Genomic DNA, 13,237 nt, shown 5'->3' with positions numbered 1-13,237 from the left:
GCAACTGTAATGTGCACTTTTTTTGGCCAAATTACAAAGAATGCACTTTTTGCTGTTGCACATTACATTTGGCAGCAAATACTTTTTTTGGTTTCAGGGTTTTGAAAACTGAGGTGTACATTAGGTTTGACGGTGCATTAGACTCGGGGAAATATGGGTATTTTGGAGATGGGACTAAAATCTATATATAAAATTTATTTATAATTTATAGGCACATATAATAGTATTGTGCTTTTGCATAGAATCGCTATCTGTTTCTGTTTGTTTAATTCAGTGGTCCCCAAACTAAGTTTACTGTACATTAATGTGAGACAAGACAGAAACCTATTATCAAAGACCAGGCTCTGCAGCAGTGAAGTTTACTGTACAGCAAATGGTCCATAGTAACTACGCAGTTGAAACCAGCATGTACCAGATGGAAAGATACACTACCCATTTCTTTGGAAGTCCAGAAGAAGCTGCACGAGCCCAAGTCCAAAGCTGTTGAAGTATCTTCTGCCCACGTTTTATTCCACACTTCTTTGATATCCCTGCCATGCAGGTCCATCCTTTGAAGAGGCTTGCTGCTCTCCAGCCAATAGAGGGATGCTCTTTGCCAGTCTAAGAAGAGGTAGCTTATAAGACCCTTGGTTGCCACCTGATAGAGGATCTTCGTGATCATGCCTGCAAAACTAGTAACCTTGATCTGAGTTCTGCTACATGTTAGCCAGTATAGGTCTCCAGAAGGTATATCAACAGTGGCTCCACATACTAGGGAGAAAGAAAATAGTAAACGTTCAGCCGATCCTTTTTAACACTTAGCAGAGGTAGGCAGGGATCAAGCCTAAGATTATTCTTACTAAACACATTTTTTGCTTTTACTAAACCAATATCCAGAATCCCAACAAGCCAAGCACTACTCTACCCCAACTGCCTTGTTGCCCCCCTAAACATATTAAAAGTTGACTTTCCACCTACTAATAGAGTTGGAAGAGACCTCATGGGCCATCCAGTCCAACCCTCTGCCAAGAAGCAGGAAAGTCACATTCAAAGCACCCCCAACAAATGACCATCCATGCTCTGTATAAAAGCCTGCAAAGAAGGAGCCCCCACCACACTCCGGGACAGAGAGTTCCACTGCTGAACAGCTCTAACAGTTAGATTCCTGGAATCTCCTTTCCTGTCCAAATCAAAGGCATAAAAACAAACCCTACACTAAACTTCTCATTACTTCACTGAATGGAAACTTTTGCTAAAAAAAACCCAATAGAACTTAGCATTCAACTTTCAAACGTGTTGATCCTTTTCAGCAAGTTAAAAATGGACCACACTCTTTTAGAAAATTATGTAGAGTTCTCTTTCATCAAAATAGATAGTTTGCCAACCTGTCATTTCAAAAGGTTTTTTTTTAAATCCACTCTTCTTTTTTGAGAGAGGCTCAGCATTCTCCCACTTTTGAGCATAAAGCAATTCTGCTGCTAAATTCATATAATGCAACACATTATAATTCACCTCCATAATTTGTTCCTTTTGGTTTTTTTCGTGTCAGGAGCGACTTGAGAAACTGCAAGTCCCTTCTGGTGTGAGAGACGTTGCCCAGGGGACACTCGGATGTTTGATGTTTTACTATCCTGTGGGAGGCTTCTTTCATGTCCTCACATGGGAGCTGGAGCTGACAGAGGGGGCTCACTGGCTCTCCCCAGATTCGAACCGCCAACCTGTTGGTCAGCAGTCCTGCTGGCACAAGGGTTTAACTCACTGCGCCACTGGGGGCTCCGGAAGCCCCAATAAACAAATTCTATATTCAGGTAGATTCTATTTTTTTTAAAAAGAATTATCTTGCATCAATGTTTGCATCGAATTTTTTGCTTTTAGACTTTGGTATCAATATAATAGTACTTCCAATTCATATTTAGAGGTTGGAATTTTACATTATTAGATATGATGGCTATATTAGCTGGTAAAAATTATAGTTCAAGCTATTCCAAGCTATTTTCAATTTTATTTAGTAAGCCTCTTCTTTGTCCCTCATGCCCAACATTTACTGACCCAAACTTACAGGACTTGTGGGAGAAGAAGCAAGAACCATAACTCTGTACTGAATGTATGGCTCCTTGTGATAACATCTTGTTCAATTTATACTCCCTGTCTCTGAAGACTGAGCAAAGAGCTGCTGAATAGGAAGGGAAACTTTCAGCATTTCCACCCTGTCTTCCCCACTATCAGTTTTGAAAGCAGATCCAAATATGGAGCTTTCTCCCTAAAAGTTACCTTTAGTACTTATGAATAATTTTTTTGATTATACAGAATTGGCCTAGATGGTTTACTCTAGCACAAATTCTCAAGTCTCAGACAATATATATCTTTTCTAATCCAACTCAGAAATATGTTTTAAAATTTAAAACCTCTTTAAGCAGTTGTTTAGCACTCAGATAACAGCCCTCTCAAAGAATAGTGAATACTGTCCAAGATAGAGAAGACAAAATAAACCATCTCCTGTCCCATACATCCTAAGCAATGATTTAAAATTAAAAGAAGTCAGTTCTTCCATGTGCATATTTGTGTGGCCATGAAACAATTTCTCATCTCTTTTTAGATTGACCGTACTCCCATGCATGGGCCCACTGGCTTCCACCCACTTCCCTTTCATGCAGCTGAAAATTCTCACACAAGTACAAATTAGAGTAAGAAATTGGTGATTTTATGATATTATATATTATCTTTGATTAACAAGTTGCATATAATATATTAAATTAATTAGATGTTTTGGGTGATTCACTATCTTGCATTGACCTGCAACATTATGGCTAGATCTCATTTTCCTTAAAACAATCTTTTCAACATTGTTTAGTGAAACTTTATGGGAAGTGACAATAGTCAATGGTTGGCTATCCCCAACTCCAAACGTCTCTTAATTCATATTTGTTGCTCTATTGTTAGCATGAGGAAAAAGAAAAATTAAGTGCTATGTTCTTTTATTTTCTTTTGATATCAATACACGGAAGTTCACCTGCTGAGTCAGTAGGAATTACGAGTTTTGCCTTTGTCTCTTTGTCGAAGCGCATCAGTTCTCTCTTGTCGGTTGTCCAGTACATTAATCCCCTTTTCCAGTCCATGTCCTGGAAGTCAATATTTTCTGGCCATTTCAACATCAGTTGAGGCTGTGGTGGCATCATTCTCTCTGGGTGAACTTGCAGTGAGTAAATTTCATTTGAAGTTGAATACAAGACATTCAGTTCTATAGAGAGAAAACAGACATTGTATGAATAAGTTTTTATAATAGCGTTAGATGAAGTGCACCATGTTGTAGCTCAGTGTTTAGGTACCACAGTATTGTTCACCCTATGTACTGTTTTTACCAGGTAAGACAACAGCTTGGGCTTTTCCGTCGTACTACCCATTTGAGGCCAAGCTTTAGTACAGCAGGTTAATCACCAAGCTGCAATAAATCTTGCCAACTGGAAGGTTGAGAGTTCAAAGCCTGGGTCAGGGTGAGCTCATGACCTTTAGCCCAGCTTCTGCCTATCTAGCAGTTTGAAAACAAATGTGAGTAGATAAATGGGAACCGCATTAAAGCGGGAGGTATTTCAGCTTGGCATTTGATCAGAAAAAAGGAGGAAGTTTATGAACAAAGAAATCTCTTCGGCAGGGAGATGGAGCAACAGCACTCCCAAAACCAAGCACAGCCTCTAAAGATGCCGAAAGATGGGAAAGCCTACATATACCTCAGTCTGTTGTCTGTCTTGTTATTGTTATAATAAGCATTTAATGTTTGCCATATATGTGTTCTGTGATCTGCCCTGAGTCTCTTTCAGGGTGAGAAGGGCAGAATATAAATACTGTCAATATTAAGTACAGTAGAGTCTCGCTTATCCAACGTAAACAGGCCAGCAGAACGTTAGATAAGCGAATATGTTGGATAATAAGGAGAGAATAAGGAAAAGCCTATTAAACATCAAAATAGGTTATGAATTTACAAATTAAGCACCAAAACATCATGTTGTACAACAAATTTGACAGAAAAAGTAGTTCAATACGCAGTAATGCGATGTAGTAATTACTGTATTTACTAATTTAGCACCAAAATATCACGATATATTGAAAACACTGACTACAAAAATGCATTGGGATAATCCAGAACGTTGGATAAGCGAGTGTTGGATAAGTGAGACTCTACTGTAGTTGTGTAAAAATTAGCATTTAAGAACAAAATGGTATTTCTGAGTAATTTATGAAAAGATTTATCTAAGCACCCCCAGTTTAAATGCGAACTTACCTGCACATTCATCAGAAGGTAGGAGAAAAAAGCCCTCTGGGCAGGCACATTTGTATCCCTTGGGATGAACTGGTGATGGAAGGCAGACATGGCTGCATAATCCAGGAGTACATGCCGCTGTATTACCTTGTGGCCAAGAACAGAAGTTAGCCTTTAAAAGTCTTGACATCTCAGTTGGATTACTCTTACATATTCTACATGGAACTGGCATTGAATAATGCTTCAGAAACTTTAGCTTGTCCAAAATGTTGTGGCTGGTCTGCAGCTCTGGGTGTCTGACCAAACAATTCATAGCTTCTTATATTCACTGGCTACTAGTCTGTTTCTGAACATAATTCAAAGTGATGGTTATGACCTATCAGGCCCCATATACCTTTTGTCCAGCTTATCGGTATACTAGCATTTTTTCTCTGAAGCCTACTGGTGCTTTGAAGTGATGTGGGATGGCACTTCTCTCGGTCCCACCAGGTTCAGAATGATGTTTGGTGTTTCTGCTTTTACCGATGTTTCCAAACCTCCAGAAGTGTAGAGGTTTAAGTTGGGAGCCCTGCTGGTATCATTTAAAGCAGTGGTTCCCAACCCTTTTTGACAAGGGACCACATTGACCAGGGACCACTCTCCAACATTAGTACCAAAAGGGTTACGAATCAGTTATTGGTCAACTTTAGATTGAGGTGCTGATTCAGAAAATTGCATTGAATAAACCACATCAGCTGTAGTTTCTTATACAGAACATATGCTATCCAGTAGTCACCATTAGTGTTGTGCTTTTGTATGGAATTACTGTTCATTTTGTGTAGTTTTATTCATGTCATCTCATGAAAATGGGCTGCCTATACAACACAAATTTTCGTCTGGCTAACAAAAAACACAAACATTTTCATGCCATTGGCAGCAATGGGAGGGCTTCCGAGGCTCATCCCCCCCCCCCAATTTTTGGACTAGAGGGGTGAAAATCACCACACATGAAGGGCATTTTGATCCCTTTTAACCCACCAACTTTTAAAATGCTTGGTTCTTCCCCAGAGAACTATTGTTATTATTATTATTATTATTATTATTATTATTATTATTATTATTATTATTAATACCCATTGGCACACACCAGATGTAATGTGGAGGCTTTCCTCCCCCCGGCTCAGCTTAGTCTCCCACAGTAGCTAGCTAGCGTTCTTTAATATATATAAATATTATTACTAACACCCATTGGTAAACATCAGCTGTAACGGGAAAGCAGCCCTCTGTCAGTACCTGCTTATTGTTACAGGGCGAAAATGAAAGCAAGCACGATGGCTGTATGGCTAATCATTTTCGTGTCACCTCTCGTTTCCTACGAAAATGTCATTATTCATTTTGTGTAGACAAACGGTCAAAACAATAGCATGAAGGAAACTAAGGAAAAATTTTCATGGACATCTCTAGTCACCATTTGTTCGCCCACAGAAAGCCATACTTAATAATCTAGAGCTTATTTTCCCCGCATGTCTCATGGACATTATTTTAGATCTTGCAGTCCACCAGTGGGCCGCGGCCCACAGGATGGGAGCACTGATTTAAAGTGTGGTATTCGTTGCCTTCCTAAATTTGAAATATTGCAATCTTCAGCCAAAATTACAAGTTCAGCCAATTTTGATAGTTTAGGTAAAGGTAAAGGTAAAGGTTTCCCCTGACGTTAAGTCCGGTGATATCTGACTCTGGGGGTTGGTGCTCATTTCCATTTCTAAGCCGAAGAGCCGGCGTTGTCCGTAGACACCTCCAAGGTCATGTGGACGGCATGACTGCATGGAGCGCCGTTACCTTCCCGCTGGAGTAGTACCTATCGATCTACTCACATTGGCATGTTTTCGAACTGCTAGGTTGGCAGGAGCTGGAGCTAACAGCGGCCGCTCATGCTGCTCCCGGGGTTTGAACCTGATAGTTTACATTACCCTAAAAATCGTAACGGGGAGCAAGAAATTGCAAACATCTCCAAGAAGGGATGATGATTATGATAACTACTGCTGCTGCTGCTAATACTGCAGGCGCGGGGGGGGGGGGGGGGGGGTGATGTGCACCCTCCAACGTCTTCTAGGGAGCTTATGTAGGTAATAGGTCGACAACAATCTTAGAACTTTAAGAAGCCTCATGAGCCATCCAGTCATCCTCCTGCCAAGATGCAGGAAAATCGTATTCAAAGCACTCCCAACAGATGGCCATACAGCCTCTGTTTAATAGCCTCCAAAGTAGGAGCCTCCACACTCTGGGTGGAGCTGTTCAACTGCATTGTTGAACAGTTCTGACAGTGAGAAAGTTATTCCTAATGTTCAGGTGGAATCTCCTTTCCTGTAGTTTGAAGCCATTGTTTCACATCCTAGTCTCCAGGGCAGCAGAAAACAAGCTTGCTCCCTCCTCCCTATGACTTCACCTCACATATTTATACATGGCTCTCATCATGTCTCCTCTCAGCCTTCTCTTCTGCAGACTAAACATGCCCAGCTCTGATTGAAGTAGTTCTATCCATGTATTTATGATGGTGCTACTTTCAAATGCATACAACATGAAATATTGTGGTGGCAGAAAGGGGGAAAATAATATCTGCTCCTTGGTCACTTGCCTACTATTAACCAGCTAGACATTTGTTTACTTACTCTGAGGCTGCTGTAATTCATGCAGCACCGTGAATGCAGAGACTGAATGATTCAGCAGCACACTGACCCGTGGAGAAGTGTGGGATGCATAGATTAAGCGCCCTTTGTCAGCCCAGAAGAACCAGTCCTCAAACACGGCCAGCCCCAGTGGGTTCTGGTCTTTCATTAGCATCTCAGGAAAAGTGTATCTGCCAGTGCCATCAGTTTTTATGGTCTCTATGGACTGGAGGAGAACAATATCACATCAATATTCAAACATCACACTGAAAGAACTCACAGTAGTAAAGGTTAAAGTTTCCCCCTGACATTAAGTCTATAGTCGTGTCTGACTCTGGGATTGGTGCTCATCTCCATTTCTAAGGAGAAGAGCTGGTGTTCTCCATAGTCACCTCCAAGGTCATGTGGCTGGCAAGAGTGCATGGAGAGCCGTAACCTTCCTACTGGAGCAGTACCTATTGATCTACTCACATTTGCATGTTTTCGAACTGCTAGGTTGGCAGAAGCTAGGGCTAACAGTGGGAGCCCACCCCACTCCCTGGATTCAAACCGCCAATAATAATAAAATAATAAAACTTTATTTATACCTCGCCACCATCTCCCCGTGGGGATTCGAGGCAGCTTACATGGGGCAGAGGCCCAAACAACATAGGACAAATTATAGGCAACATAATACAAATCAAACTATAAAAAGATAAAACAGTAATACAATATATCAATTAAAACAAAAATACAGTGCCACCGGGGGCTCCTGAACTCTCAGTAGTTAAGGGTTTTACTTCTTGGTTACAGCTTTTGCCAACAACCTTATTTATTGCGAATTTTCATGACCATACTTTAGAATGCAACTATCCTTTCCTCAACTTCCCTACATAGCTCAGGCCAATTGAGCCATAGTCCAGGCAGGAAGCAGCCAGCCTTTGAAGCTGCAAGGCTATTCAATGCTAATCAAGGTGGCCAATTATAACATTCATGCCTGCCTCAAACAGACAAGAGTTCTTCCTCCCAACCTGGACATTCCAGAGAGATATAAACCCCATTTCCCCTTTTTCCAACAGATCTCACAACCTCTGAGGATGCCTGCCATAGATGTGGGTGAAACGTGAAGAGAGAATGCTTCTGGAACATGACCATACAGCCCGGAAAACTCACAGCGACCCAATTGAGAAGTGCTGCTATAGTATTCTATACACAGGTACTCCCAAATACTATGGCTTATATGAAAACCACATATTCATGATGGTTCAACTACAGTTAAGGCAATGCAAACTTTATGTCCAAAGTGTACAGTCCAAAGGCTTGTTTCAGAAATAATCCATGAAGAGATATTAGCAGACATAAGCTTCAATCATGGTTTCAGTGTTCACTTTAGATCCCCATTTTCACAGCCTCCTTTATACACTACTATATCTTCTGGATGTTGCTAGTCTGCATCTCTCATCATAATTCCTGTTGGCAATGCTGACCATGGCTGGTGGGAGTTGGAAGACAACATAATTCAGAGAGTCAAGGTGTCTCTGCCTTCAGAAATCTTCCCACTGTGCCATCTTTGTATATTATGGCCCACATTTTGTGCCCATTTTGCTATGCATTGTTTCACTTGTTTATCCTTCACTTTCATTTCTAATGGTAACTTGTATGCTAATCTATAATCATCATTATACAATATTTCAAATTATGATTTTGTTCATTTAAATCCCCATATCTTTTTGTCTGTTTTAAATCTTTCCAGCAGTTGTTGATAAAAAAAATACCGCTGCAGCTTTTATTCTGCATTTTTCTGTCTCCTCCATACTTTGCATTCTAAACTGAGCTCCTCCCAAAATTATGATGTCCTTATATATTCATGGCTTGTATTTGTTTTTGTTCTCTCAGAGATAATGCCTCACGGACAGAAATCCATAGAGGTATTCTTGAACATTATTTTGCTTTGTTTTCATTCAGTATCAATAATGATGTTCTCAGCATGGACCAACTAAAAACATTTAAGATGCCTGCAGATGGAGAAAGCAATTTAAAATGCTATTTGTACTTCTGAATAAGGAACAGGAGGCTCCCAGTCTTGTAATGCATTTAGCTTTGGATACTATATTGATCTTTAATGGAGGTATTCCTCTATTATTATATATAACCCATAATGGTACTCCGATAGAATCTGTAACTATGTCTTTTTAATGAAATGATAGGGAAATATGGTACCCCCCTCATCAAACATCTAGCACAAATATCAGGTATATGCCCTTCCTTGCCTAGAGCACGATTTCAAGGCATTCACACTGAACCATGTTTGGAGATGTCAATTGGGGCAAAATTCTGCTTGCCACAAGCTATTATATGTGCTATACTCACAATGATCTGTGCTATCTATATACACATAATGAAAGTGAAAATCTGTGTGTGTGTGTGTGTGTGGCATGGGTGTCAGCTCACACAGACAGCCTCTGGCCTCCACAAACAGGCTATAGTCCGCAGTGCTGAGGAACCACCAAGTCACTCCCTCCCAGGACATTGCAGGTTACAGCGAGCACAACCCAGTGTTCCTTTCTGTCTCAATTTGCATGACCCTGGCAATTGTCTCTCCCTTAACCCTTTCCTATCCTTTCCTATGGCACACAGGAAACAGAGGTATTGATCAGGAACTAAACATACTGAAGAGGTTTGGGGAGAATTCACCATGATTTATAGGAGTTGTAGATCGTGGGATGTATAGTTCACCTGCAATCTAAAAGCCCTCTGAACCCCACCAACGATGGACTTGGAACTTACTTGGCACACAGACCCAACATGGCCAACTTTGCATATTGGTGTGTTTTGGGTGTGATTGACCTTGGCATCCAGGAGTTATAGTTCACCCGTATTCAGAGAACACTGAACCCATCTGATGACAGATCTGGACTGAACTTGGCACACAAATTCAACATGACTAACTGGGAATACTGGTAGACTCTGGGGGTGATTGACCTTTATCTCTGGGATTTATAGTTCACCTGTATTCCTGAATCCTGAAGATTGCCCTGGGAATCTGGGAGTTGTAGTTCACCTTTATCCAAAAACACTGACAGATCTGGACCAAATTTGGCACACAGACCCAACATGGTCAACTGTGAATGCTGGGGGAGTTTTGAGCGGGTTGACCCCAAATTTTGGGGAACTGTAGTTCACCCACATCCTTATGCATTTTCTAATGGGAACATTCATAAAAAACAAAAGCAATTACTTGAGTTTTTTCCTAAGAAACAGCATATGGCCAAACTGATATTACCTAACATCCAAAAACAAACAAGGCCCCTTTCAAATAACCCAGGCATCGCCGAGTCCCCAAGCTAGTAGTAAATAAACTGGGCTGTATTTAGAAATCTGTTGTTGATTTCAGAGCGTAGATCTAGAAAAGAAGGATCCCTAGTAGGACAATGCCTAGCAGCTTGTTTCACTTAAAAGAACACGAGCTCTTGGTTGTAAGGGTTTACTTTTAGATCTAGCCACTTTAGATAGATACTTAAGGTTGATAGAAGAAGTGAAGATTTTAAAGACAACTACAAACTAACTGGTGTATAGTCCAGAACACCCCATTTAGTATTGAGGGAAAAGTTTTAATGGACAAAGTTTTAATTTCATATGGAGGTTCTTCATGCAGTTGAGGACAATCCACCAGAACACAATAAGAACAGTCATATAAAAATAATTTGGGTATGGCTTCTCCATCCTGGCACCCTCTAACTGTTTTGGATTGTAGCTCCCATCACCCTTAGTTGGCATAGCCAATAATGAAGGATCATGGGATCTATCGTCCGAAACATCTCAAGGGAGTTAGGAGACCCCCACTGCCCTTTTGTATACTTGGACGTACCAGGAGAGAGCAAGGCACATTTCCAGAAGCATATACTTTTGCAGAGTTCAAATTAGTTTGTGTGCCAATATATGTTGTAAATAGCAACCTTCTTCAAGCCTTCGCATGTTATTTGTTTATATATAATTCAGATTGCTTACTGTATTGCATATTGGTATGCAGTTTTCCTTAACTCTTTCTTGTGGGAGGGGCTGCAGACCATGTGATCAGAACTGGGACTGTTCAGGACTCAGACTCCATTTTAGAAATAGTATGCTTTCAGACGCCATTAGAAACAGTACAGTTTAGACAGAAACAGAATGCTTTAGAGAACAGAGACTCTATTAGACTCTCAGAACAGAGAGATACTTTGGACTGTTGATTATAAGATGCCCTGTGTTATCCGCACAGAGACTTCGAATTCTATCTGTAACTGGATTGATATGCAAAGTACCTGTATGTTGAGTAAACCCACTATGCTACTTTTAAAGAAGTCTTCTTGAGAACATGATTTAAACCACAATGTTTTAAGGGAGAGTAGATGTGTTTGGGCAATTGAAATAACACTTCTGAAATTCTGTGCTATCTATATCTATACAGGCATTGGCATTTCTTTGTCCCTAACAGTTCAAAGAGATATCTACGGTAGGTATATCAGTTTAAGAACAGAGAAACCTAGTTGCCTTGCATGAATAATAGTGGATATTTACCATTAAGGAGAAGGTTGACTCAAGTGAATTTTTAACTCTTCTCAGGGAGATTCCTGATTTTCCCAAAACGATGAATGCCATTTTCCAAAAGGTTATGGAGATTTCCATTTCCCAAAAGGTTATGACATTTTTCCAAAAGGTTGTGATTTCTAACAAGGTCATGCATTTCCAAATAGCATAATTCTCCAAAAATATGTATACCTACCTCCATTTTCATACATATACATGCCTATCATTTTCAGAACTGCTTTCCATGTTTGATGCAACTGCAAATCCACTGAACCTTGTACCACAGGACCAACATAGTTGTTTCTGAATTTGATGTGTTTTTGGTGCTCATACCTCTTTGTACTTGCTGATCCAATAAAGTCTACTAGTTATGTAATCCAGAGTCAACCCCACAGGCTCTTCCGTCATTAAGACTGCAAGCACGTGCCGATCAGAACCATCCATCCCTGCAGCCTCGACGACTGTTCCTCCTCTTTCAAAATTCACCCAATACATATATCTGTGACAGACAGGAGGTCAGAGCACAGAAAAGTGCTTTAAGCATTGCAGGAGCTGTGTTCCCAAAAATCAAGACCTTGGCAACCAACCATTACTTCTAATTTTACTTTTTTTCTCACAGCCTTATTCAGATGTCCAGTTACACAGTTTAAACAAACACATGAAGAGATGGAGAGCATGCTAGCACCTTCTTCCATGCAGAATGAGGTAGTTCTCAACCTGTGGGTCCCCCAGGTGTTTTGGCCTACAACTCCCAGTTTACCAGCTGGGATTTCTGGGCATCTGGCCAAAACATCTGGAGAACCACAGGTTGAGAACCACTGTCAGAAGGAAGATGGAGGCAAATGCAGACTCTCTTGTGTGTCTATTTGAGCTGAATAACAGAACACCTGAGCAGAGTTTGCATTAAAACATATCCAAGACATCTTTGCTAATCACACATTCAAATGCTTTTTCTAGCATTTCATTTCAGTTTATTGCTATGATTACTGTACTATTTCTAACAGCTTTCAGCCACTTTCTTCTTAATGATTAGTTTTTATTTTTTCATAACTCATGACATCCATTTAAAAAATCCACTTTGAAGAACTGCTAATGTAGTTGACTTGGCAGCTCTATTTAAAAAAACTACGCCCCATACAGAATAGCAGCTGGAATATTTCATTGCACTGATAATTTTAATGGTAGGCTTTCTGAAAGGAGATAGGTTTCCAAGTGGAGACAGCTTAAAATAGCTAGGGTTTTTGCTCTATTACATGATCATACATTCAGTGCAATAAAATGGTCCATTCTAGACAAATCCCCTCCTGGACCAGTTGCCACAGAGCTATTTGGCAGAGTGCGGTAGGTGCCTCAAGCAGTAGACTTTCAACATCATGAAAAGCAGGGAAGATTGGCATTCATCTTGGTTATTAATTTTTTACTTCCACAGACGGGAAAAGCAGGGGTGTCACTAGGGATGCAGACTAGAGTGCAAATCGCATCAGAGGGATTGACACTTGTAAATACAAGTTTGTGCAGTGTTTCAGCAGATTGATCCTTTTTTATGAAAATATTCCTAGAGATAGGCACAATCACAAAATCTTTTTTTGCAAGCTTAGTTTACATGTAAAAGGTAAAGGTTTTCCCCTGACGTTAAGTCCAGTTGTGACCAACTCTGGGGGTTGGTGCTCATCTCCATTTCTAAGCCAAAGAGCCGGCGTTGTCCGTAGACACCTCCAAGGTCATGTGGCCGGGCATGACTGCATGGAGCACCATTACCTTCCTGCCTGAGCGGTACCTATTTATCTACTCACATTTGCATGTTTTCGAACTG

At 40.5% G+C, this 13,237-nt stretch overlaps 1 protein-coding gene across 1 annotated transcript in view; it reads right to left on the bottom strand.

Annotated features, from left to right (window-relative positions):
• Positions 1–13,237, bottom strand: part of LOC100559210 (low-density lipoprotein receptor-related protein 1B) — a 78,350-nt gene that overhangs the window by 45,390 nt on the left and 19,723 nt on the right. The window contains exons 10-14 of the mRNA XM_003224639.4: positions 11,758–11,923; positions 6,883–7,105; positions 4,256–4,381; positions 2,990–3,217; positions 433–750 (exon numbers count right to left, since the gene is read on the bottom strand). Coding sequence (XP_003224687.3) covers positions 433–750; positions 2,990–3,217; positions 4,256–4,381; positions 6,883–7,105; positions 11,758–11,923 — 1,061 coding nt within the window. The remainder of the gene's footprint in view (positions 1–432; positions 751–2,989; positions 3,218–4,255; positions 4,382–6,882; positions 7,106–11,757; positions 11,924–13,237) is intronic.

This window comes from Anolis carolinensis, chromosome 2 (genome assembly GCF_035594765.1).
Source record: "Anolis carolinensis isolate JA03-04 chromosome 2, rAnoCar3.1.pri, whole genome shotgun sequence".
NCBI classification, from domain to species: Eukaryota; Metazoa; Chordata; class Lepidosauria; order Squamata; family Dactyloidae; genus Anolis; species Anolis carolinensis.
Note: the sequence above shows the minus strand (reverse complement) of the source record. Positions and strands in the feature narration are given on the sequence as shown.